The sequence below is a fragment of the Camellia sinensis genome, chromosome 1, assembly GCF_055761805.1.
Source record: "Camellia sinensis isolate YWXY chromosome 1, ASM5576180v1, whole genome shotgun sequence".
In the NCBI taxonomy this organism is placed as follows: Eukaryota; Viridiplantae; Streptophyta; class Magnoliopsida; order Ericales; family Theaceae; genus Camellia; species Camellia sinensis.
In genome coordinates this window covers 189172260-189199756 of record NC_138961.1, presented here as the reverse complement: position 1 = coordinate 189199756, position 27497 = coordinate 189172260, and the positions used below count along the sequence as shown (strand labels likewise).

The following is a 27497-nucleotide window of genomic DNA, read 5'->3' as shown; positions in this document are numbered from 1 at the left end:
TGGCCATGGAATAGCTCTGTCGTCCATATCTTCTAAGTGATATGCCCATTTTCCAGCCAAACCAATCACTCTGTATGGTTCTTCCCAATTAGGTCTTAATTTTCCATCTTCAAGTATCGTGGTGTTTCCCATAACCTTGCGCAGTACCCAATCTCCAATCTTGAATTGTCTCCACTTTATTGTATTTCTTGGACAATTCCTGTTGATGCGAGGTAATGTGCACCAACGCTCTCTCTCTTCTTTCTTCTGTAAGGTCGAGTTCTAGGGATATGGTCTCGCCATTCAAGTCGGGATTAAAAGTTTCACTTCTGATGGTGGGGAGGCCAATTTCCAAAGAGATTACTGCCTCCATGCCATAAGCCAAGGAAAAAGGTGTTTCACCAGTCGATCGTCGAGGTGTAGTTCAGTAAGCCCATAAGATATGGGGAAGTTCCTCAGCCCAATTGCCTTTTGCCTTTTTCAATCTCTTTTTCAGGCCATCCAAGACTACTTTGTTGGAAGCCTCAGCTTGGCCATTGGCTTGGGGGTATGCCGGCGTAGAGTTGTAGAATTCTTTCTTGTATTTTTTGCAAAAATCCCTGAAGATTTTTCCATCAAACTGAGTGTCATTGTCAAATATTAAAGCCTTGGGTATTCCAAATCGAGTTATAATGTTTTCCAAACAAACTTCTTGACGCCCTTTTCTTTTATGGATGCGAGTGTTTTTGCTTCTACCCATTTTGTAAAGTAGTCCGTTGCTACGAGAAGGAACTTTCTGTTGCCTGGCGCGATTGGGAGTGGTCCCACTATATCCAAGCCCCATACTGTAAAGGGCCATGGGCTGGTTAAAGGTAGAAGCTCTCTGGTCGGTTGATGACTTTTTTCTACGAACTTCTGACATTTCTCACACTTCTTGGCATATTTCTCTACGTCTACTTACATATACGACCACCAATACCCTTGTGAAATTGCCCGGTAGGCTACTGATCTTCCCCCTTGGTGGCTTTCTCAAACGCCTTCATGTATTTCGAACAAAAATACCTCGACTTTACTGGGATAGACACACTTCAAGTAAGGTCCTGTGAAGGATTTTTTGTACAATGCTAATGATGGGGAGAGCCAAAATCGTTGTGACTTTGCTCTGACTTTGTTGGTTTCTTTCTTTTCTTTAGGTAAGATGCCATCTTTTAAAAACACTATAATGGGATCCATCCAAGAAGGGCCTAGATCGGCACAACATGCTTCGGCTGCTTCCAGCTCTTAAATACTTGGTCTGGGTAGGAAGTCAATTAACAATGGGTGTGGGATAGATGTATCTACCATTGACGTGAAACCGACCAACTCATCTCTTTACTATTTTCCTCTCGGCCGATTTAGTCTATCCAAACTACTTCAAACTTCATGATCTTCTTTCTGACCAACTCTTGGTACTTAGCCATTCTATTATCCTTTGCTTGTAGTCTCCCGAAATTTGGTTGACTACCAGTTGGGAGTCACTGTATACTATCAGCTCAGTGGCCTTTATGTGAAATGCTGGCTTCAAACCAGCTAACAATGCTTCATACTCTGCCTCGTTGTTGGATGCTGGAAAGCCAAGGTTGATTGCCTATTCAATGGTCAAGCCTTCCGATGAGATGAGAATTGTGCTGAGTCCTGCACCATGTCTGTTGGATGCTCCATCAACGAAGAGCTTTCACACCTCTCCTACAAACAACTTCCAGCAAATAGATAGATCTGATGACACCTTAGGATTAGCGACGTTGCCGCCGGTGCTATTTTCTTCAAAGTTATTGGTTGTCGTTATGATCTGGTCCTCACTGTTTAGGACTAGACTATCGGTCGAGTCTTCGTTTGGCGTATTATGGGTTGCTCCTTCTTTTCTTTCTGAAAGGCTGAATGGTTTATTATGTAGTTAAGTGCCCTACTGCAGGGGCTGTACTATCCCTGCGACACTTTTCCTCATTTTCCCAGTTAAGTCGATCGAGCAAACCTAATGACTTCCTGAGGCAAATTTGGCCACGAAGTTTGCTAAAGCTTGTACTTTATTACGGTTCTTAGCTGAAACTTAATGTCGAACTACCCTAACTCCACTGCCCATTTCAAAATTCTTCCAGAAAAATCGCCCTCTCAAACAAGGCTTTTAATGGGAAAGCTATTAAAATAATCACAGTGTGGGCATGGAAGTAGTGCAACAATTTTCTGGAAGCCATCATCAAAGCTAAGGCCAACTTCTCCAATGGCAAGCACCTTGTTTCGGCGCCTAGCAATGTCTTGCTAACATAAAAGATTGGCAGATGTTATATTTCCTTAGCTTGTACCAACACTGCGCTGACAACATGTTGAGAAACCGCTAAATATAAAAAGAGTTCATCCCCTAGTATTGGGGTTACCAACAACGGTAGGGAGGCCATGTATTCTTTCAGGCTTTTCAGAGTGCGGTCGCACTCGTCATCCCACTTAAACTTGGTCTTTAGTGCCTGGAAGAACGATCAACACCTATCTAACGACCAACTTATGAATTGGTTTAGCGCAGCTGCTAGGCCAGTGAGATGCTACACTTCCTTGACTGTGTTGGGCCTCTCCAGATCTTGGATGGCTTTGATTTGAGATAGATCGGCGTCTATACCCCGGTTGGTCATTAGAAAGCCCATGAATTTTCTTGACCACACGTTGAACGCGCACTTGGATGCGTTCAGTCGTAGCTTGTGAGACTTCAAAATTTGAAACATCTCATCTAAGTCCTTGAGATGGTCCCCCTCATTCTTAATTTTGACCACCATATCATTTATGTAAGCTTCCATTGTTCTGCCTAACAATAGCTCAAACATTTTGGTGATCATCTGTTGAAATGTTGCCCCTGCATTTTTTAGGCCAAAGGGCATGACCTTATAATAATATAATCCCTTGGGAGTTGTAAACGATGTGACCTCCTGGTCTTGTTTAAACATAGCGATCTGATGATAACCGCGATATGCATTAAGAAAGCTAAGTCAGTTATGCCCTGCAGTTAGGTCCACCAATTGGTCTATTCGTGATAGAGGAAAACTGCTTTTTGGGAATGCTTTATTGGCTGTTTTGTAGTCCACGCAAACGCGTCATTTGCCATTCTTTTTTGGTACCATTACTGTGTTGGAAATCCACCTGGGATAGTGTACTTCTCTTATTGCTCCTGCTTCCAGCAGGTTTCCCACTTCTTCCGCCACTATCTCCGCATGGTGGTGCCGATCGGCAAGTTCGCTGTATAATTGGTCTGGCAGTTTGATGGACATTGAGTTGATGGTAGATGAAATTGGGGTCAATGCCAAACATGTCATACGCTGTCCAGGCGAACACTTCAATATTAGAGGTCAAAAATTCCATGATCTCTATTCTTTCGGTGCTAGATAGGGATAAGCCGAGCAAAAAGAACCTCTCTGGGTTTTCCTCCTCTATCCTTACCTCTACCAAGTCTTCAACTGCCTTCTGTCAGCTGCTTTGTTGACGTCTGCGGACAATTCGTTGCTTTCTGGCTCTTCTACCATTTGTATGAACCCTTTTGCAGCTCGACTGCCGTCTATTGTAATGAAGTACTGTTCGGACATGATTTTGTCTCCTAAGACTTCTTCAACCATTCTGGTTTCGTTAGGGAACTGTAATACCTGGTGGTAAGTCGATACCACCGCTCACATGTCGTGCAACCATGCTCTTCTCAAGATTATGTTGTAAATAGAAGGGACTTTCAGTACCCAAAATTCTACCTATTTTGTCATCGTTCCTGCCTTAACTGGCAGAATTATCTTGCCAATCGGCCATTTTGGCATTGAGTTGAAGCCGACTAGGGGAGATGTTACGGGTGCTAAGTTTTTGTCCTCTAATTGTAGTACATTATCTCACATGAGCTCCCTTGGTCAATTAGGATCTTCTTGATGTCGAAATTCTTGATGCACAGAGTAACCACCAGTGCGTCGTTGTAAGGGCTTTGTAACCTTGCTAAGTCTTTGTCAAAAAAGGTGATGACGTTCGTTGTCTCCATTTTTCCCTTTTTCACGGTAGGTCGTGCACTTAGTACCTCTCTCACGTGCTTAGCCTTTTTGATCATCCCCCTGAGTTCACATACTCGTTCAGGTTCGATGATCCCATGTATCACATTAATTATGCCTTGGGGCGAACCGTTGACTGGCATCCCATCCGGCTTGTTACGGTCCTAGGGGGCTCGGCTGTGTTCCCTCTTCAATATATTGGTCTAGGTGGCCTACGGCCACTAACTCCTCCAGATGTTGCCTTAATGGCGTACAGTTTTCAGATCGATGCCCCTTTTCATCATGGAAGGTGCAACAGTACCTATCATCATAGCCCCTCTGTGCTTCTCCCAACTTGGCTAGTCGCCGAATGAAGGGTTCATCGCGTATCTCGTTAAGAATCCGATAGATAGATTTATTAAATACCGTGGTGATGCCAGTGTGGACTCTCAACTTCCTTGCTTAGGGGTATTCTCTGTTGGCTCGTCTGCCGCGCCTATTTTTGCTCGATTGTTCTTCTCGCCCGATCGTGTTAACTTTTGCTGCAAGTTTTTTGTCTGACATCGCTGTTGTGCCAACTTTTGCTTTGGCGCGAGTGATATTTTCTTCTACTCGGATGTGCTGATGCACTCTTTCCATCAGGGCTTCCATCGTGAGAGGTGGCGTTGTCGTCATTGAATCCCTTAATTTATTGCCAGCTGGCAAACCTTGTTTGTACTGTGCGATAGTTAGGTTTATGGGGCAATCTCCAATCTAATTAAAAGTCTCCCAATACCGGTTATTATAAAACCTTAATTTCCTTTTCGCCCATGTAAATGAAAAGAAAGTGGTCAAGGTCCACTGGCGTCTTGGTGTTCATTCTGAATCTGGTCATAAAGGCCTCCGCTAGTTGCGCCCATGAAGCTGTACTACCTTCTAACAACCTTTCAAACCATGTTAAACCCACGTCACCAAGGCTGGAAAGAAACAAGATACACATTAGAGTCTCATTTAGCCGATACACGGCCATAGCTTGGTGAAAGTGGTGAAAGTGCATGTAGCGGTCTAACTTCCCCTCATAAGTAGTGAATTTGGGCTGGTGGAAGCCTGATGGTAATGGTGCATTCTCTATCACCGAAACGAACGATGAGCTTTGCAACCTCACTAACGCTTTGTCTGCTGGTTTATAGGCAAGGCGTGGTTCATGCATTCCAACCTTGACCCTCCCATGTGTTCTAGGAGCCAACCGTTGCAGCGCTGAGACTCTACCGGGGTCGCGAGCCTGGGTGTCTTCTCTCCTTTGAGCCCTTTCTTGTAGCACTATATGCAAGTCCGCCGACCTAGGTAACTCCGTGTGCCTAGATGTTGTTTGGTGCGAATGCAATGGCCGATAACTGCTTTCTTTCGTATAAGACCTTTCAGTACTCTTTCTCTCAGACCAAGAGTAACGAGTCCTGGAAGTCCTTGACTGTGTGTTGCTTGTCCTGAGGCTTCTACTTTCAGCTTATGATGGTGTGACTTTCCTATCACGATCTTCTGAGTGGTAAGAGTGTGTTGTCTTTGCGCCTCTCTTCTATTGCCACCCATTTGCCTCTTATCTGGTGCTTCATCGTCTCCATGTCTGTCGCCATCCTCCGTATCAATTCGTCTTGCTCCCTTAAGCAATCCTCCAAAACCTGAGGATCCATCCTCCGCCTCTGCCTGTCAGGGCTTTGAGAATGATGAGGACTTGATCCCCGTTTTTCTTGTGTATCTCTCTGTGGGTTCTATCGCTGAGAATCTAATTTTTCCATAGGCGGGATAAAAGGTGAACCATTGCGCCTCCCGCCCCCTTCTAGGGTTTGCCCATCAATAGCAGAATGTGGTAAGTCTTCATTGTGCGCCATAGATTTCAACTAGAGAGGAAACTCAATCAAAAGGCTTGTTCTTTGTGTAAATTCCCACAAACGGCACCAATTGTACGAGCACGACATAATCTTATTGTATAATCCTGTTGATCAAGTTTTCACTCCTCCAAACGTCATCGCTTTACTACCTAAAAACACAAACATGAGCTAACCGACGAATGTGTGTCGGAAACCTCTCCGATGTCTAAGAAAAATAGACATAAAAGTTCTGTGTATTTGATAGTAAGAATTGTGTTACCTACACGTAGGTTCTGTCATGAGCTTTTATAGATTTCACTTCGCACAATCCTAACAGGACTCCAACTCTACTTACAAGAGTTCTCCTAGAAATTACACTTCCAAGAATAATGCTTATCCTAATAACACCTTACTCACTACTAACCAAGTGAGATGGTTGCAACTCTTACCTTTGTTGGCAGCAAACTTAACCGTGCTCACATAGCTCGGTGCTACTTTAGGCAACATTGTCAGTCTCGACTTTTTGATGATGCCCTGTAGAGCTCCCTTCAGCTCGGTCCTCCTTCACTAATACCTCGGTCCGCTACAGGGTTTAGCCTGGGATAGCCAGGTCAGGCCCCTGGCAGCCTGTCTTAGATCGACTTGACGCCAAGATGATCCAGGACCGCCCATACCAATCATTTATCTCGACCCGCAGTTCGGCTCAATTGTCCAAGATAAACGGACTTAGCTCGGCCCAAACTACACATAAATTACCCTCTCAGTACTGTTGTGTATTTGAAAACTATTTTAAATATTAATTTCTCACTTAGTTTGCTTATAGTTTGTTTTCAAAAGTAATTATGAAACCTTAATTGAAAGAATAATAAAATGATAATGAATTAATTGGAATTGGGAACTTAGGGGTTTAAATCCACCACTAGTTTAATACCCGGATTTGCAACCTAAGAAGCACGCGAATGCTTGATTGGATCAAGTCAATTCCTCAACTACAAATCAAGAATTGGAGAGAAAGAAAACATTGCGTTTGAAGCGCGAGTACACCCTATCTCAACCAATACGGATTGTCCACTCTAAACTAGAGTTCGTGGCACAATCCGTTACGTTATAGCATAGCCCGTCTCGGATTTTTAATGCAACAACAATGAAAAATATAGTACAACATTCATTCATCAATCACAAAAATTAAATGAAGAGCAAAGATAGAAAGAACATGCAATTGAACTCAAAAGTTTTACAACTGTTGCAATCAAAACATTACAAGTGTAATTATCAAATATTACAAAATCCGATTATCAAGATGAATCCAGAGTGTAGCCTACCACATTCCAACAACACCAGAGGAGTTGAACGCTAAATTTAAATTTGTAGTTTACACTATGTTTAACTGAGTGTGTGGTATTTTACAAAATTTATACATTTATTAATTGTTTTTACATATATATGAATTAGATTGTGGAGTTTGAAATTGATTATGTATATGATTATCAATTGCATAAGATGAAATGAACTGTTGTAGTGCCCAGTTCCAAGCTCTTTGGGAGATGAAATGAACTGTTCTACAGTCCCAGGAAAAAAAAAAAAATCAGAAAAATGCAAAAATAAATAAATAAAAATACATTGAATGATTAAGATTAATTTTATCTGTAGATCCCATTATACAAGAATAGATCTCAGGTTCGGCCACACTTTACTTTTCAATTTATAGTCTCTGTTATTTACGACTAGACTTTCTACACTTTGAATACTTATCTGGACTGACTTTCGTAAGAAATTAATTCAAAATTATTCTTACAATATGTTATAAAACACATACAGCTTATCTTACAACATAAACAAAAGCAATTCAAAAGAAAGCACAAAGGAGAGAACTTAATATTAAGTGCCGATTGGGGTACTCCCATATCTGAATTGTGGGTAAATTATTCATAAAAAAAACTAACTAACTAATTAATTTGATAATAATAATAATTACATGATCTCACCATATATACCTTTAAAGAAATAGATCATTTTTTTTTTCAAATATACTAATCGTTTGCGTTAATTTTTATGAATGATCTACTCATATAATTCTATAAGATTATCAATTTAAATCTCTACACAAGTCCATAAATTCTTACTCAAATAAAAAATCGGAACCCATAAGATGCTTCACATACCCGAATAGGGCTCTACAATCCAATTTTAAACTAGGGAGAATCCTTTCTTTTTAACTAAAGATAATCACAACACAATACCCATCATCCAACTCACTAAAAAAGAAAAAGTAAAAACAACACAAATACACACACACACACACACACACACATATATATATATATATATATATTGCGACATTGGAGGAAGAGGAGAGAGAGAGAGAGAGAGAGATGGTTCGATGATCACTTCTTATTAGAGGTAGAATTGGAGGAAGAGGGGGCTTTGAAGATTCCAGAGAAGACTCGGGAAGTAATATTATTCGCACGGCGAACAGGGAGATTGCTGAAGGAGGAACCGAGATGCGGCCGCTTTCTATCGCCGCCGTCGCCGCCGATTTGGTTCCCGCCTCCTCCTCCTACTCCTCCTCCTCCTGACTCGTTCATTTTCTTTCCTTCTTTCACTTTCTCTAGCTTTGAGTGAGTAAGTGAGCGGGCGGATGTGTGTGGGCGAGGCCAATTCTTATAAGGATAGAATGTGTGCCCTTTCTTTTTTTTCTTTTTTTTTCCTTTTGGGGGTGGGGATTTACCAACACCTTCCTTAAAATTTTGCTAAATTACACCTCTTTTTTTGCGATTTTAAAAATTACATTCCGTTATTTGAGGATTATATTCACATAATAATTTAATTTTTACCGTTAACTAAATATTAAGAAGGATTAACTAACATCACCAAAATATAAATTAATAGACGATATTACCCCTGTTAAAATTCCTTTGATAAATCAACAAAATTTATAAAAGAATTACGTTAGATGAAAAAAAAAAATTTTGAACTATGTTTAATTTGTTGTTTAACAAAAAATTTCAAAATTAAAAAAAAAATAAAAACTAATTTAATAAAATTAAATATAAAAAAATATATTTAATTTGTAAAAATTATTTATAACCACTTAAAAGATAAAATTATATAAAAATAATAATAATTTTTTTTTATTTCTTAACTAAATTAATTTTTATTTTTTTTAAAAAAAAGTTAAAGATAAATTTCTAAAAATCAAACGAAACATATTCTAAGAATATTTTGACAAGTCATTTCTTGTGTTTTTAAATTATTTAATTATTTGTTAATTTTATAATACTTTCACCATCTAACACCACAACATATAAGAGTTTTAGAGACTAATTTTTTTATCTATAAAAGTGAAAATTTTATTGCAAAAGACATTTAGCGATTAATTTCTATTGTCGTAAGGATAATTGTTAAAAGATCGTCCTAAAAAGTCAAAAATGAGACTTTTAGCGATAAAATTTTGAAAATATCAATAATAAATAAACTTTTATAGAGAAAATAATTTGGTCTTAAAATGATTTATTTTTTGAAACAAAAAATTTGATACCAAAAAGATAATAATTAATCACTAATGTTCAATTTTCGTTACTAAAAATATAATGATGACATTTTTCGCAATACAAACATTTGATCCCCTAAAACTAATTTTGTCTCTAAATTTTGGTTTCTAAAATCTTAATTTTTTTGTAGTGTGAAAAGTGTTTTTCCATTTTAATTTTGCATTTCAAAACTTATTTAAAAATGATAATTTAGCTAAACCTCATGAGGAAATCTGTAATTTAGCTAAACCTGAAGGGGGTGTAGGTAATTTGTCCTTATTTATCGAAAGGGCATTTTAGTTAATTTTATGATATCCCTTAACGGCGTTAATTATGATGGAAGTGATACAATTTTGAAAATCTCAAGAGAGAATCTGTAATTTCATTAAACCTCAAAGGAGATTTAGGTAATTTGCCTTTTTTTTTAGAAGTGACTTTAAGGTTTTTTTTTTTTTTTTTCCTGCCCCTTATGATTGAGGGTGCCTTTGTAAAATAGTTTTTTTTTTAGGATAAATTATAAATATACTTTTTAAGATTTGATTAAAATATAAATCGCTGCCTGTGATTTTGAAAATTATATTCTACTCCCTGAGCTTTCTAATTTCATAACAAATAATTACTTTTATTAATAAATTATCAAGTAAATTAATAATTTTTAATGATATTAGAAATATGTTTCAATTAATAATTTAGATAATTTTATTATTGTAGAGAAGAGTAATTATGAAATTTATTTTTTAATTAATTCTATTAAATAAAAATTTTTAATAAAAGAGTATTTATAATTTTTCAAATCACAAGTAATTATTCATATTTTAAATAAATTTTAAAAATTATATTTATAATTTACACTAATATTAAAAAGTCACGAACAAAGTTAATTCCCAAAAGCTTCAGCCTTTCCAAAAAAATATCATTTAATGAAGGAAGCAATCATGGAAAGACAAGTGTGAAAACTGACGTGTGTAATAGATCATTCGATGACGTCATACGTGCTTGTCTTTTTTGGACTTTTGGTAAGACCATATTATGCACATGTCTGTCATTTGTCGCTCACCAAAAGAATACATGGGTACAATAATTTAGGGCCATAGCTTCTCTGCCAACCGAAATCAAATTGGATAAGCCAAGGGTGCTTGCCAACTTGGTAAAAGTTTGGGATTAAGACTTTAGATTTTAAATTTAAAATATTTTGGGTCAATTTTTTGGGTGTAGGACAATTGATTAGGAGGTTAGTTTCATGTTGTTGCTACCACAGTACTTGGTGTGGGTGCAATGCTTCCCCGCTACTCGTATACTGACTTAAGCGGAACTTGTCTTGGGAGGCCGGGACAAGTTCTTAGGTTATAATCTCCTAACTCGGACTTGGGAGGTCGGGATAAATTCTCAAGTTATAGTCTCCTAACTCGGAACGGATAACAGGACACCTTGGTAGTCTCTGCAAGGGACGCTGCACTTGACCTGCGGGAGAGTGGGAGAATTTTCCTGTAACAAAAAAAAAATCAAATTGGATAGTGGTGTGGCCAGTAATGGACCCGATGTTGTTGGGGGTCCGATTCTGAGTTTATTTTCATGATTAAAATTATTTAATGTTATAATTTGTTGAATATATTATTATTTTATAAAAATTATATTGATCGGATATTGATAGTCATTTAATCAGTTTGGATTTATTTCAATGATAATCATGATTTTAAAAATAAATCGCAAACACAAATATAAATTTATTAAATGATTATTGATATCCGATTAAGATAATTTTTTTATAAATATAATGTACTCAACGAACTTTACATATTGAACGATTTGGACATCAAGATAAGTCCAGAATAGGACCCACTACATTCCAACAATACCATCCAATCCATTTTTGGACCGGAGAGGAGTTCAACTCTAAATTTAAATTTGTACTTTACATTACGGAGTGTGTGGTATTTTCCAGAACTTATACATTTATTAATTGTTTTTACATATATATGAATTAGATTGTGGAGTTTGAAACTGATTATGTGTATGATTATCAATTGCATGAGATTAAGGTTTTAAATTTTATTTATAAATTGAAAATTTGTGAGAATTTCAAAGATATAAGATTGAGAGAGTTTGTAAAGACCTAAGGGAGATGAAAAAATATCAAAAGGCACTGAATGTGAGTAGAGAAGCATATTTGCTTCAAAACTCAATTATCCTTGAGCATATTATAAATGAGAAATGTTTGAGGGTCCAAGTTTTCAATTATTTATAGTAGATTTCTCACTAATCTGTCGGTGAAAGTAAATTTGAACCAAATCGCCTAAAATTTCTATGTATTTTTCTCCTTCTGCAGTGTGCTTCTCTTTGCGTTGTTGTGATGTGTAATAATCCAAAAAAAAATATATATATATATATTAATTTTCGGTGGGTTTGAGAAGGAAAAAAAAAAAAGAAAACTATAGTGCAGATCCATCTATATTCATGACCCTGTTGGAATATCCTTTTAATAGCAGCCCTGTTTGTTTGTAAGCTTGTTACTTTGGAAGGTAACTATAGTGGATCTTGTTTTGGCAACCACTGAAAAACCCGTGACCAAAAGGATAAATAGTGACTGAGAAAGTTGGTCAACATCGGCTGCTCTGATTTTGCCTTTATTTATGGAATATTATTAGGGTTCCCTGTTGGATTTATAATTAATTTTTTTTTAAATAATTAGGAAATGGGAAAAATATGCAACTAGATGTCTACTTCTAAAAATTTTGGGCTAATAAGTTAAAGTTTAAATTTTTTTTGGTCAAAAGGATTATTATTTGTTCAAAATGATACCTATTTGTTTAAATTTTATTTATTTGTCTATCTTTTTAAATGTTCCTAACTTGTTCAAATGTCTAACTATCTATACATGTGTCACATATCTATTCAATATAACTTATTTGTTCAACATTACCACCAACTGCCACCATTGGCGACTTTTCGATGATTTTTCCAGCTAATTGTTCGATGATTTTTCAACATTTGTCCTTCTTACCAAATAATATTAATCATTGGACCTAATACCTAACGCATCCTCAACTTGAATTTTTTGATAATTTTTCCTTTAAATAATGGTATTTAGTATAGTATTATGTAAAATATTTGATAATTCTTTTAAAATCTCTAGCATTATGTAGTATGTGGTGTACGGGGGTGACATATCCTTCGTTTTCCGTACTCCTTGAACTCAAGTTTCACGTAACGACGTCTGACCTGGAAATAGAGAAACGGTGAGCTGCCCAGCAGTCTGTTGTCGGATAGACCCTCCGATGATCAAGTCAAATCACTTGAAGAGGAAGTAGAGAGCTCTTTTTTAGAAAAAGAGAGAGAGTTATTCAAAATTGCTTACCTCCAACGTCCCTCCTTTTTCATTTTTCTAGACTGGCCATGCAGCCTCAGGGATTATGCACGCACTACCTCTGCTGTCCTTCCCTGGACAGGTGGCAGTGCTCTCCTCTCACTACCTTACGCGTGTAAAGGCTAAAACCCCCAAACAGCATGTGTGGAACTGCCAAATGATATTGACGCGTACCAAGAGTAGATTTCTCCTCCATCACACCATTGGTCCAGGTGGCATGCCAAACCGGGATACCATGACCAACCTATCCCTTGGGAAGAAACACAACAATGATTCTCACGGCCAAGCTGTATGAAGTCGGTCCTTCCGAGCTGACTGGCCGTGAGACGTGCCGGCCTTCGCCCCAGCCTAAATTTAGTCTGGGCTGTGCTTGGCTCGGTCTAGAAGCACCATTGCAGACCTAACCGAATGCCTAGCCAAATCACAGCTCGATCTGGCACACACCTGATTCCACGCTCCGGTCGACAAATCTAGCTCGACCGGGGATGACAGGCCGGGGAATCACTCGACCGAGGAAATAGCCCGGCTCTCGCAAGGTCCGTTATGACCCGCGTTACTGTAGCTCGGCCGTACTTGTCCGGCATAAGTCCCCCTCTCAATTGCCCCTTAATCCCATCCGAGCTAAGCGTGATTGGGATTACAACCACGACCGAGCTATCCTATTTGGTCGGTCTTCTGAATTGCGCCAGTAGTCTTGTCACCGATCGTACAGCCGTACTGATAAAACCATCTCTTCACTGCCACGTGGCTTCATGTCATTGGACCCATGCAGCCCCACAACTATGTCCCTCACGCGCAAAATTCAAACCCCTGCCGTCCTTTGGATTTCCCACTCTTTTTATACACATACAAGGGGTCACACGCCCCTACTGTTCACTTTCTCTCTGGAGCCAAAACCCTAGCCTCCAAATCTCCAAGCTTCCGCCACCATTGACGTTGCAACTCTTTGCCTCATCTTCGTCCATTTCTGTCCCTTTTGAAGCTGTAATCAAGCTCGCAGTGGACTGATCTCTGCATGGCACCCGTCATCAGTAAGCTTCTTTGCCCCTCTCTCGTATTTGTATGCTTGTGTTCTTCATTTTCTTCATTTTTGTTCTTCGTGTTCTTGCTTGGGACTACTAGAATCCTACCAGTACCCCCTCTTTTTTGTATACACTAGGAAAACTGAAATTGAAGAAACGGATGAGGCCTTTGTGCCCCTGGTTTCCTTTAGCTTGAACGAACAAACTCTATTTTTGGGATGAACAGAACGAACCTTGGGTAGGACTGAGGAAAAGCCAACACTTAGATCCAAAGATAGGGGTTCGGCCGAGCAAAAACTGGTTTGTGGTCTCTCTTTGGGGTCTAGACCGAGCTGAAAATCGAAACCGAATGGTTTGTGGTCCCTTTTTGGGGTCTAGACCGAGCTGAAAACTGGAACCGAACTAGGAAGGCCAAATCGGCCAAATAGTTGAGCCGACATAAGAGTCAGACCGGTCAAATGCCCCAGAAAACTTTGACCGAGCTAGGAACTCCACATAGAAGCCGTGCAATTTATGTCGCGCTAACCCTTGGACTTATTTCTTAATAATGCAGAACAAACTAGGACCAACCAGGCCCGTTCAGCATTACTACCGGTGAAGCTCAAAGTCCGAGCAAACACACAAAACTTTTCACCGAGATACGACTTAAATCACCCCAATAAATAAAACTGGGATAGATGGGGAAGTACCGGTTCATGGTGAGTCTCCCGGGGCCCTTGCCGAGTTCCGTAGAGAGTACAACATTCCAGATGATGTCCACCTGGAGCTCGCCAAGAAAGGAGACACTCCCTAGGGCGAGCTGGACAAATGCCCCTTCACGGTGGTGTCCATTGTAGAGGGAGGCCTGCGTTTCCCGGTCCAACCGCTGATCTGCGAGTTTTTATGGCAGACCAGGCTGCGCCCGACCCAAGTCTCCAACAATACTTACAAGATAATAAACGGTGTAGCCGAGTTAAATAGGAGACTCGGTCTAAATCTCGGCCTTGTCGAGATATTTCACCAATACAGTCTTAGCAAAAATAAAGGTGGGCTTTGCTGGTATCTGAAGGTCAAAAAGGGTCGAGCGAAACTCATAGAGAGTAATCCAGATAAAGAGACAAATGATGACGATTTTCTGTGGGTGTTCGGTCGTTATGAGGATACCGAGGCGCCCATACCGAGCTGGTACATTAGGAAAGATTTTGGGAGTGTCGGTGAATATCTCGGCGAACCGTATTATCTTTTTTTTGCATTGGTCTTCTTCTTGCCGATCTAACACTTGTCTTCTTTTTGTAGATTATAAGCTCTTGGCAGAAGATTACTCCCGCGCTAACCAGGAAGCCATAAGGGTTTTGCTGCGTTATCCGGCATAGGAGCGAGAATCACCAAAGCTGCTCGGCTTCGAACCGACCTACCACTACACAGCGCCGCGCAAGAGCAGGGTAACCGACTTTCTATATGCGCCCTCTCTAGAACCAGATCCAAGCCTTCCACCGATCAAACTGGTCCCTTTGACGGCCGAGCAAGAAATGGCGAAGATCCGAGCCATCAAGTCGATGATCACCGGTGAGGCGAGCGACTCCCAGCCACTAGAGGCAGCTGGGGGACTTCTTCCACGCCAGCCACGCAAGGAGAGGGTGTTGTGTTGGCCCTGGCCAGCGAACAAGCTGCGGGTTGGTCGAAGAAGAGACCGAGAAAGAATCAAACCGAACAGCATCTGGCCAACGAGGATTCGACCGAGCATGCTTCAACCGACTTGGGGGACCAGACCGAGCAACCAATCACCGGGCCATCCACACGATCCAGTGCCCCCCCGGTTTGGTCGCCCGAGTTATCATGCGGACTCAGTCTACGTGGACAAGGATTACTCTCTCGGTTTCAACATGACCAAGGGGTTGCTCCTTCCCGCCGACATGAAGAAGCACGAAGAGCTATCCGACCTGAAGGTGCTCCGCTCGGCGGCAAAGTCAATAGTGTTGGTAAGTTGGCAATCGCCTTAGTTTATTAAGTTGTTGCTCGGTTTTTCCATTCTGACAACCTTCATGTGTTTGCAGGCCGCACAGAAGAACTATCTCGCCCACGAGCGAATGATAGCCGTGAGGAAGAGTTTGCAGGAGGCCATCACTGACAACAAGGCCAAGACGGCCGAACTGGAAAAAGTGAAGGTTGCGCAGGAAGCTCTGTTGGTTGAGCGCGACCAACTATCAAAACGATTGGCCCGGGCTGATGAAGAGAAGCAGAAGGCCCTCCAGATGACCAAGGCTCACTACATCTCCGAGCTGCGCAAACTCCACGAACACCCACAAGGCCGAAGTGGACAAGAAGGTCGAAGACGCTGAAGACCGCGAGTACGCGGAGAGTGAAAGGACTTATGAGCGGTAGGTTCAGGCGACCAAGGACATCTTTTTTCAGTGCGGTTGAAAAGCCGCCATGGAAAAACTTAGCCTTGGTCAAGACGTCGAAGTGTTCCAAAACTCGCCCGCTGCCTTGGAGCATACATTATTTTAGGGTGTGGATTTTTAGACTTTAACACAAATTATATTATATTTTCCTTTTCTTATTTGTTGATGGAGCATACATTATTTTAGGGTGTGGATTTTTAGACAAATAAAATTCAATTTTGAATCTAATTAATAAAAAATTAGAGATATTTCCAAGAGAAATTTGAAATATAATAATGGGAGGTGTTGGCTTTGGATTGGGACTGCATTTGTCTTTGTCAACAAGAGTGTTTTTGATAGATAAGGAGGGAGCAATTTGGAATATAATAATGGGGTTGATACTACCAAAATCGAAACCAAAAACATCACACCAAACGTTCACACAAATTAATTTTTATTGTAAAATATTCCTATATTATAATAAAGTCTAATGATTATTACAATAATAATTAAATATCATATATAATTAATAAAAGATTAATCACTTAAAAGTTCTATTTATAAATACTGTGATGACTTAGGTTTTGTATAAAAAAATTTAAAGCAATAATTCATATTTAATAAAATTGATAATATTATCACTTTTGTATAATAATGTTCTACATATTGTTTCACTAATAGAGGAGAAAAAAAACAGAGAGTGAGATTAAATATTTTTGTCTTTCTGCTCTTTGGTTGAAGTCAACTATCTAATAAAATCAAAAATATTATCAATTTTTTTCAGTCTCAAAATTGAAAATATTATCAATTTTTTCAATTTTAAAACTTTTTTTTTTTTAGTTTTGTTTTTAATTTTGCACATTAATATTCTATCATTATACTCTTTTACAGACCTAAAACTTGTGAATGTGAATACATATTTTTTAATTAAAGGTTATTTTGAATATTTTTTTAATTTAAATAAGGAAATCAACTAGAAATTCACACAAATGGAAGGGAATAAAATTACCAGAACTGGATACAAGTGAGAGTTGAAAAAAAAAATTAAAACATATTTTATAACATTTCATTTACACCTCATCACAACACACCTACAGTCTCACATATTTGTCATTTTTTTTTCAATAATGATAGAAATTCTTATAAAACACAACCCTCATGGTCCCAAATAATCTAAATTATTCATATTATTGTTAATCACGACTCTCAAAAAAAAATTCAAACAAACCTATAATCAATAAATCAGCCAGGGTTATAAGGGTCCTCCTCTGTAGGTTCCAACATGAGATGGCGGGGTTATTCGACAAACAAGCGGAGTTATACTTGGATGCGAGACCTAATTATCCTCGGCAATGGTATTCTCTGTTGGCTGATCGGACCTCTCTTCACTCTCTCGCTTGGGACGTCGGCACCGGCAACGGCCAAGCCGCTCTCGGTGTTAGTCCTCTCTCTCTCTCTCTCTCTCTCTCTCAAATAAATTGGCATTGTTCTATCTTTTTCTTTTGTGTGTTTGCTGGGTCAAAGTCTAAAAAGTCCGTAGAATGTATAATTATCTGAATAAGACTTTACCAAGATTTGAAATTGACCTCTTTTCACTATCTCCGATTTTATTTATTGATTTTTTGTGATCAGATTGCTGTGAAACTTTGACTCAAATATTGGGAATTAGGGGTCCCAGTCTAGGATGCCCTTCCAGAAGGGCTCACTTTGATCTGATCCAAACAATTAGCATTACTGATAATAGATTGATTAGATCAATAGCAAATGTGATTTTAAAAATATGCGGAGAATATACAGTTCGTCGTTTCTGTGATCCGATCTGTTTCGAATAGTTCATCTGGTGTTTATTGAAAATAGATTGATTCAATAACAAATATGATTTCTTTTAAAATATATCCAGAATAAACGGCTTTTTTTTTTCTTTTTTTTTTTTTATAAAAATAAGCATAATATGATGATGTGGGTTTAAATAAAGTAAAATGTTATGTACACACCCTTGCCATTTGTGTGAGTTTAATTATTACAAGTGATATAATTTAATATTATGAGATTTATAAGTAAAAAAAAATTAAATTATAACCAAACGTGATATTAATATATCCAAAATAATATCATAACTAAGAACACAGTACAGTACGTCATAACCAACAATACAAATGTCATAATAAAGGATCATACAAATGTCGTAATAAAGGCGTATATGGTACACAGGTTACGTGGATGTTTGTGAAGTTGTTATTTTAGTAATTTATTTTAGTTTTTGATTATTTTGGTAGACTAAAATTTTTGTGTTTTAGGAGATGATTACATTTTTTTGTAATTGGACGTGATATTTTTATGAGAGAAAAAGTGAAATGATTATGGATTTTATGTGATATTTTGTTTTATTATTTATTTTGGTCTATTTTGTCTTTTATGAATTTTAACTAAAAAATGCTAAAATCTCACTTGGCATGAACTTTTTGGACTAAAATAGCCACAAAAAGACAAAATCAACTAAAAAATTAATAAGATAAAATATCACATCTAAATCATAATCATTTTATTTTTTCTCTCATAAAAGTTAAAAAAACAAAAAAAATTCTATCAAAAATAAAAAAATTTAATCCTAAATTAAAATAGTCAAAAAAATTCAAAAGTCAACGCACATCACAATCATAGAATTTGCTTGTACTTTTTACAAAGAATTATTTCCTTGGTGAATTTTACAAAATAAACCGTTCTATTGTGCCTTTGGGCAAAGGGACCCATCATTCTCTTGATATGATATGGATTTTTCCAATTCTACTATTTTTTCTTCTTCTTTTTTTGTTTTTTATGTTATAAATCAAATCAAACCAAACCAAATCAAATCAAATCAAATCAAATCTTAAGTCTCATCAAATGGAGTCTGCTGTATGAATTTTTCTTTTTCGCTCGACTCTACTTAAGGCCATTTCTTTTCAAATTAAAGAGATTCATATCTCTATTTACTACACTAGTCTATATCAAACTAGATCTACCCCTTCCCCTAACACTACCATCTACCATCACTGTATCGCATCTTTTCACCACTGTCTCTACTGGTCTCCATTGTATATGATCAAATTATCTCAATCTATTCTCTCTCAACTTGTCTTCTATCGATACTATTCCTACCCATTCTTAAATATACTCATTTTTAATTCTATCTTTTGTATGTTTGCCACACATCCACCTTAACATCCTTATCTCAACAACACTCATCTTATCTACATGTTGTTTCTTAGTTGTCCAACATTCTATCTCATACAACATCGCTGGCCTAATAACTGTTCCATAGAACTTTCTCTCTCAATCTAATGTGTACTCATTTGTTGCACAGTACTCCAGACACACTCCTCCACTTAAGGCACCCCACCTTAATTCTGTAGACCACATCTACTCTAATCTTTCCAGTCTTTGAGATAATCGATCCTAAATAATAAAAATGTTCACTCTTAAGTAGTTATTGGTTCTCAATTTTCACTTTTCATCTGCTTTCATTGTGACTGTTACTAAAATTACACTTTATATAATCTGTTCTAACCCTTTTTTTAAATAAAAAAAAAAAAACGAAAAGAATTAGCTGAATAGACTACTTCACAATGGACTTATTAGCCTATTTTGAATCTTTACTCTTTTTTGTGTTGTGATTCCTATCTTCACAATGGACTTATTAGCCTATTTTCAGTCTTTACTCTCTCTTTTTTGTGATCTGATTCAAATCTTGATATGATATGGAGCAATCTGGTTTTAGTCTTTTTTCATGAAATCTATTTTTTCTTTTTCTTTTTTCCTCATGGTTTCTTTTAGATAGACAGTGATAAATAATTGAAAAGCCATAGGATATAAAGAAGCTCACCACAACTTTTCATTTCCTGTTTGGCTTTTTACCAAATATTTTTTTTTTTTTTTTCTCAAACTAAAACTGAATTGAGTTTAAATGGATAATTTTCCAATCAAAAAATTTTTGATCTGGATTTTTTTTTTCCTTGTACATAATGTCACTGGCTTTGGTATCGTATCGGTAAGCATTCTCCCACTGGGCTACCTTTCCAACTAGTAGCTAGTAGCTTCATTGCTGGTCTCTCCCCTTCCTGGCTGGCTTTGACTCGTATGTCCAGACAATGACTGTCGATGCAGGTATCATTTGAAAATGAGTAGTTCAGATAGAATCAAACTTTTGATTGATCCAGGCATTGCAGAGGACATGAACTGATGAGGTCTGAGTCTCTGACTATTCACCGCAGTTTTTTTAATATTAAAAAATCACATAAAAGCCACAGGTTTTTCCCGTTTGTTGTATTTTGTTATCATCATATTCACATCCTCTATGATTTTTTGTTCTTCCAATATTAGAATTTGACACTGAAAGCTAAACATGTCAATGAGGGCACATCACAAACTGTTAGTTTCTACAGAAAGGAGTAAACACTAGTTATTTTAACTTTTCATTAAACTGCATTTAAAATTTTGAGTTGGATCAAAAACTATTTTAATTATGCAACCATATTTCATGCCAGGTTGCTGAGCATTACGAGAAAGTCTTTGGAACCGATGTCAGCGAAGCCCAGTTAAAATGCGCCATGCCACACCCACGAGTTAAATATCTTCACACCCCACTTTCCCTATCAGACGATGAACTAGTGAACTTGATTGGCGTTGACAATTCAGTTGATTTGGTGACTGTAGCTCAAGCAGTGCACTGGTTTGACCTCCCAAGATTTTACTCCATTGTCACTCGCCTTCTACGAAAGCCAGGAGGCGTGATAGCCGTTTGGGGCTACAACGACATAGCTGTCAACCCTGAATTTGACCCTGTAATGAAGCGGTTCCACGACACCACACTTCCTTTCTGGCATCCAAACATACAATACATATTTGACGGGTACCGAACACTTCCATTTCCATTTGAGAGCATTGGTTTGGGCTCAGAGGGTGAACCATTGGCATTGAATATACCCAAAGAGCTTTCATTTGATGGGTTTTTGGGGATGGTGAGGTCTTGGTCTGCTGTCATCACTGCTAAGGAAACTGGTGTGGATCTGTTACCATCTGAGGTGGTTAAAGAGTTTGAATGTGCTTGGGGAGGGTCTAAGTTGGTCAGATCTGTTGTCTACAAGGGGTTTATGCTTGCAGGAAAAGTTAATAAGCTGTAAGTTATTATGTGCATGCTTTGGATAATCCAGGTTTGTAATCTTAAAATAAAAGGGTCAATAATTTCATCCCGTATGGTTTTCTCACCTCTAAAAGGGTCTCGTATGCATTTATTAATGGAAGTGCCATTATCTTATGTATAAGAGTGAGAAAATTGGATAAGAAATGAGATTACTTAGAGCATTACTCCTAAATGTTATAATTATTGTTGCCTTGCCCCATTTTCAGAGGGAAATTATATGGTGGTCCTACGGGAAGTATATGCGATGTCTCAACTTGGTTTTTATTTGTTTAAATAATAATAAGACCCATCACTTTTATATTGAATTTTAATTGACAACTCCAATCTTCTCAAACTCTATTTAAAAAGTGTAGTTAGTGAGTATGGATATCGTATCTACAGGGACTATTATGTATTTAAAAACTATTTTATATATTAATTTCTCACTTAATTTGCTTCATAATTGATGGTTTGTTTTCAAAAGTAATTATGAAACCCTAATTGAAGAATGATAAAATGATAATGAATTAATTGGAATTGGAACTTAGGGGTTCAAATCCACTACTAGTTTAATACCTAGATTTGCAACATAAGAAGCACACAAATGTGATTGGAACAAGCCAATTTGTCAACTACAAGTTGGGAATTGGAGAGAAAGATAACGTTGCGTTTGAAGCGCAAGTATGTCCTATCTCAATCAACACAGATTGTGCACTCTAAATTAATTAGGGTTCGTGGCACAATCCGTCTCGTCATAACATAGCCTGTCTCGGGTTCCAAATACAACAACAATGAAAAATAGAGTAAAACATTTATTCATCAATCACACAAATCGAATAAAGAGCAAAGATAGAAGAACATTCAATTGAACTCAAAAGTTTTACAACTATTCCAATCAAAACATTACGAGTGTAACTATCAAAGATTACAAAATCCGGTTACTTAGCTAGGGTTTCATCGAAACCTTAAGTGAGATGCTCAGCCACTCATGGAGGTAGGAGAAAATGAGATGAAATACATGGAGATGGTAGCCTCCATTGATGATCAAGCTCCAAGTGCAAGTCCTCTCTCCAAAACCAGCGTAGCCTCCTTGCCTGAACTCCCAAAAATCAAAACATTAGGAAAACCTTTTTTTTTTTTTCTTTTTATTCTCAAAAACGGAGTTAAAATTTTGAACATACACTTCAAGGTACCTCGGCCGTTCGAGTAGTGGTGGGCCGCACGTGCGGTGGGCTGGTGGGCGGTGGACCTTGGTCACTCAGGCGGAGGACCTGCTTACGTGCCACTTTTAGCCTAAAATTGCATGTTGCTCACCAACCTGCACACCTACATGAAACTGATCATATTTACCAAATAGACGCACTTCAAGAACTATACATATAACTTGAAGTGGCTTCAATGTGATACATTTTGGCCCACATCACATATCATGACATGAATAATGTGAACTATTGCTTTAAGATCACAAAGTATTTAAGACTTCCGTTATGTTTTCCTTTAGCCTATCTTTTAACTTATTGAACGGCTTAAAGTACTCTCGATTTTTCCCCTGCAATAAGGTCATTTTTTTATTTTATTTTTTTACAGAGGAAATAAGGAAAAAAGGAAACAAAAGCAAAACAAAACAGTGCACTAAACATCTCCAACCAAAGAACTATTCTGTTAGCTAACCACAATAAGATGTTGAAATCACTTTTTTTGCCACAAAATTCTAATGCTTCACAATTTCGATTCTCAAATTGCTTGGTTTAGTTCAACTCCCCTTTCAAGTAAAGAACATTTAAGGGTATGTGGGGGAAATTCTCTGGGTTAAGATGAGATGATAAAAGTATTTATTATTTAGTCCTTAAATTTCACCTCCAATTCATTTCTTCTGTCATAAGAAGGAAAGCAGATTTGATAAATTGTGCAAAATTATTTAAAATTGATAGGTGAAAATTGGGTCATGTACTTCCATTACATGTTTCAAAAAAACATGAAACATATTTTAAATGCTTTTGATAAATTAAACTGCATGTATTTAAGTAATGAGAAAATTACAGCAAACTCCAACAAAGAGAAATTTCTTTGTTTTTAAACATACAAATGCCCATAACACTAACTAATTACAAATTGAAGCATACAAATTCAAAATTGAGGACAATTCCAATTAAATTATTGAAATTTTTAAAAAACAAAGAAATTTGTTCTATTTTTAAATGTAGAAATCTCACAGATGAATTAAGGACAATTACATTCAATTAATGAAAAATTATCAAAACTAAGAATACAAAAATTTCTATGTTTTACAAAATTACAAAAACTTTCGTGTGGATAGCTGTCTAATGGGGTTTGCTCCAAAGGCTAAAAACTTCCCTTACATGTGAAACCCCACCTATCTACCTTACAAGCTAAGAAAAGCACAACATTAGCCACATCGGGCTAATGCCAAAGGGAAAATCGGATTAAAAAAATGCAAAAAATAGATTTATACTTCAAAAGAAAATTGATATTTGTCGCTAAATAGATTTTAGGGTAAGCTATCCATTACATGTAAATCCCCACCTATCTATCTTACAGATTAAGAAAAGCACAACATTAGCCACATCAGGCTAATGCGAAAGGGTAAATCGGGTTAAAGAAAATCCAAAAGGTGGAATTGTACTTCGAAAGAAAAATGATACTTATCGCTAAATAGATTTTAGGGTAAGCTATCAATTAATCCCTCTAACATTGATTTAAATCAGATCCTGAAAAGTTTCAAGGTCATTGATAGTTTATCATAAAATTTTCCATTGTTTTCGCCTTTAATGTGGATCCACACACCAAATGTCACCATAAGATATAAGAGGAGTTTTAGGAACCAAATTTTTTTTGGAAAATTTACCCATAAGTCCTACTTTCTGAAAAGTTGAACCATTTAGTCCTAAAAGTTTTCTTATGCTCCATTTAGTCCCATTTGCACATCAATCTAATGTTTGAAACATTAATCTGATGTTTGAAATCTAATGTTCGAAACATTAATCTGATATTCGAAATCTAATGTTCGAAACATTAATCTGATGTTTGAAACATTGTAATGGGACCTTTCAGTCTATAAGAAAACTTTTAGGACTAAACAGTGTATAAGTAATTAATTTGGGATTTATTGGTGCATCCCCCATTTTTTTTCAAAATTTTTAAAAGTAAAAATTTTGTTACAAAAAATATTAATAGACCAATTCAATCGTCATGTGAGACATCACAAAAAGTTTGTTTTGAAAAGTCAAACAAATAAGTAATAAAATTTTAAAAATATCGTTAAAAATTACATTTTTTATGAACAGAACAACTTCAAAGATAATAATTTATTGCTAAATTTTGTTCTTATAAGTACAATAATGATATTTTTTACAACGAAGATATTTTTTTTCTAAAAATAATTTATTTCCTAAATTTTTGCATCTAAAATCTTACTTTATTATATCACTAATTTTTCTAATCCTAGGTTGCATGGGAAAAGGAGCCTGAAAAATAACATCTAATTCTAAGAGATATATTTTCCTAATTTTTTTTTTTTAATTCTAAACTAAACAAACGACCTAATCAATTTGATGAAACAATCTTTGCTAGACTGTCCAATGAAATAAACACAATTTAATTGTAATTTTCTTTTTCAAAGTCTAATAAAGGTCAATTTTCACAATTACATATTTACATTAGATTGGAAACCTGTTTCACTAATATGGTAATAGAATAAAATAAAATAAAATAGTATAAGTGGTGATTAATGATGTTAATTTATTTTGTGCAACAGTTCAAATTCTAAGTTCATAAGAGTTTTCACTTTTACATGTTTTAAAAATACTTGATGCAACACGCTTTATGAATATGGTCAACAAAATAACGACACGTATTCTATTGACCATTTTAGTGACACGTGTCAAGGCACGCTGTGACTTTTCTATTGTTGTCTTGGTGCAATTCCTTACTCCTTTTTATGCTTTTCTTGCACCCAAAAAAGAAGAAGACAATATTTATATAAAAAAATGTTTCACAATTACATATTTACATTAGATTAGAAACCTGTTTCACTAATACGGTAATAGAATAAAGTAAAATAAAATTGTATGATTGGTGATTAATGATGTTAATCTATTTTGTGCAACAGTTCAGATTCTAAATTCATAAGAGTTTTCACTTTCACAAGCTTTAAAAATACTCGACGCAACACGCTTTATGAATATGGTCAACAAAACAACGACACATATTCTATCGAACAATTCACTAACACATGTCAAGACACGTTGTGAGTTACTTATTGTTGTCTTGGTGCAATTCCTTCTTCCTTTTTATACTTTTTTCGCACCCAAAAAAGAAAAAGACAATATTTTTATAAAAAATGTTTCACAATTACATATTTACATTAGATTGGAAACATGTTTCACTAATATGGTAATAGAATAAAATAAAATAAAATTTTATGATTGGTGGTTAATGATGTTAATCTATTTTGTGCAACAATTCAGATTCTAAGTTCATAAGAGTTTTCACTCTCACACATTTTAAAAATACTCGACGCAACATGCTTTACGAAATGATTAACAAAACAATGACACGTATTCTATCGAACAGTTCACTGACACGTGTCAAGACAGGCCGTGACTTTCCTATTGGTGTCTCGGTGCAATTCCTTCTTCCTTTTTATGCTTTTCTCTCACCCAAAAAAGAAGACGACAATATTTATAAAAAAAATGTTTTAAACAAAAAAAAAATATTAAATATTTTACACAATATTTAGATAAGTGTAGATTTTCTTAAGTTTAAATATAAACTTGGCCGTTATGTTGAGACTTGTGAGGTCCATCAACAATCTTGTTTCAAATCATTCATTTTATAAAGTTTTCAATGTTATATCATTTATGAAAAAAATTAAGTCAATCGGATAATATTAATTTTTTTATTTTATTGCATTAATCCCTAAAAAAATGGATAAACATGTTTTTAAAAACAAACCATTCCATGAGTCCGAACATTTAGATTTGAATTTGAGAGAAGTACACTCTATTCAAAATGACATCAAATAGCATCAAATTTCAATGCAAATAAATATTTATTTATATCTTTTTGTAAAACATAATACCGTATGCAGATTAATGAAATTTACAAACATTTATTGCTCATACATATGTACATGTACTAATCAGTTTTTTTGTATTTAAAAATATATTATTTTTATGTTATTTTAAATGTATTTGCTGTATAATTTTGTTATATATATATATATATATATATAAAAAACCAGTTTCTATTGTATAAAGAGTGTGTGTGTACCACCTCTCTCCTAATTGGATGCCCAGATTTCCAGCTTTGCAAGACGTTGTGAGACTACAAATTTGCTCATAATTAGATGTCTTCTGAGTCTATTTAACCTCAGTCCACTTTCTAAAAATGAAAAAAAAAAAAATAGGTATTAGGTACACAAAATTTTTGACAAAAAAAAATTATATTTCAAAAATTAATTGTTATATAATGGAGTCCACTGAATCTCAATTACACATTTATATTTTGGATATTTTCTATGTACGAATTATGTATATATAGAATTTCTCGCAATTAGGAAAGATATATATACACTGAATTCAAATAATACAATTACCTTTCAAATTTTTAATAAATTTATTAATTAATTTACTAATCTAACACTATTTTCTGTCCACATTCAAAGATCCAATTTTATGAATTGAAATTTTGGTGATAGTAACCCAACCAAAGTTTATTGGAAGACGGGGTGGGGATTTGTCTTGGATTTATTTTAATAATTTGAACTGTTTATATTGTAGGATTTCTCAAATAGATTACTTATATAAAAATAAATAAACAGTTAACATGATTTTAATAATTTTCTTGAAATAGTTAAAACTTGATCATGAGATGAGACTATATTTTTGATACGTTCGATAAATTCTATAATATGAATGGTTCATAATATAAAAAATATTAGAAATTTATAATAAAGATTTTGATAATTTAATTTGTAATTTATTAGGACTCATAAATACTAGGGAGCACACCGCGAGTCCATGTGTATTAGTGCAAGGAATACAATCCCACCTACGTCGGTTTATATCAATCCATATCAACAAGAAGGAGGGAAGTTATATCATTTTATAAAGAATTCAATTACTTGCCCATTTTGGTTTTGAATCTATCTATATATACATGCATAACATCTTGTCTTTCCTTCTCACCTTCTCTCTCTCTCTATTCTTCTTCTCTGCACA

General features: G+C 36.1%; 1 protein-coding gene across 1 annotated transcript; it reads left to right on the top strand.

The window, feature by feature from the left end:
• The first annotated feature begins 17229 nt into the window (after positions 1–17229).
• Positions 17230–21448, top strand: LOC114285844 (uncharacterized). The gene is made up of 2 exons (XM_082890555.1): positions 17230–17534; positions 20621–21448. The coding sequence occupies exons 1-2, from the start codon at positions 17385–17387 to the stop codon at positions 21254–21256; spliced, it is 786 nt and encodes a 261-aa protein (XP_082746681.1). The 5' UTR covers positions 17230–17384; the 3' UTR covers positions 21257–21448.
• Positions 21449–27497: the final 6049 nt, after the last annotated feature.

Bases quoted from the DNA above. Each gene is read 5' to 3' on its own strand.
- LOC114285844 (XM_082890555.1), top strand. From the start codon at position 17,385: ATGGCGGGGTTATTCGACAAACAAGCGGAGTTATACTTGGATGCGAGA. The intron at 17,535-20,620 runs GTTAGTCCTCTC...ATTTCATGCCAG, and splicing joins ACGGCCAAGCCGCTCTCGGT to GTTGCTGAGCATTACGAGAA.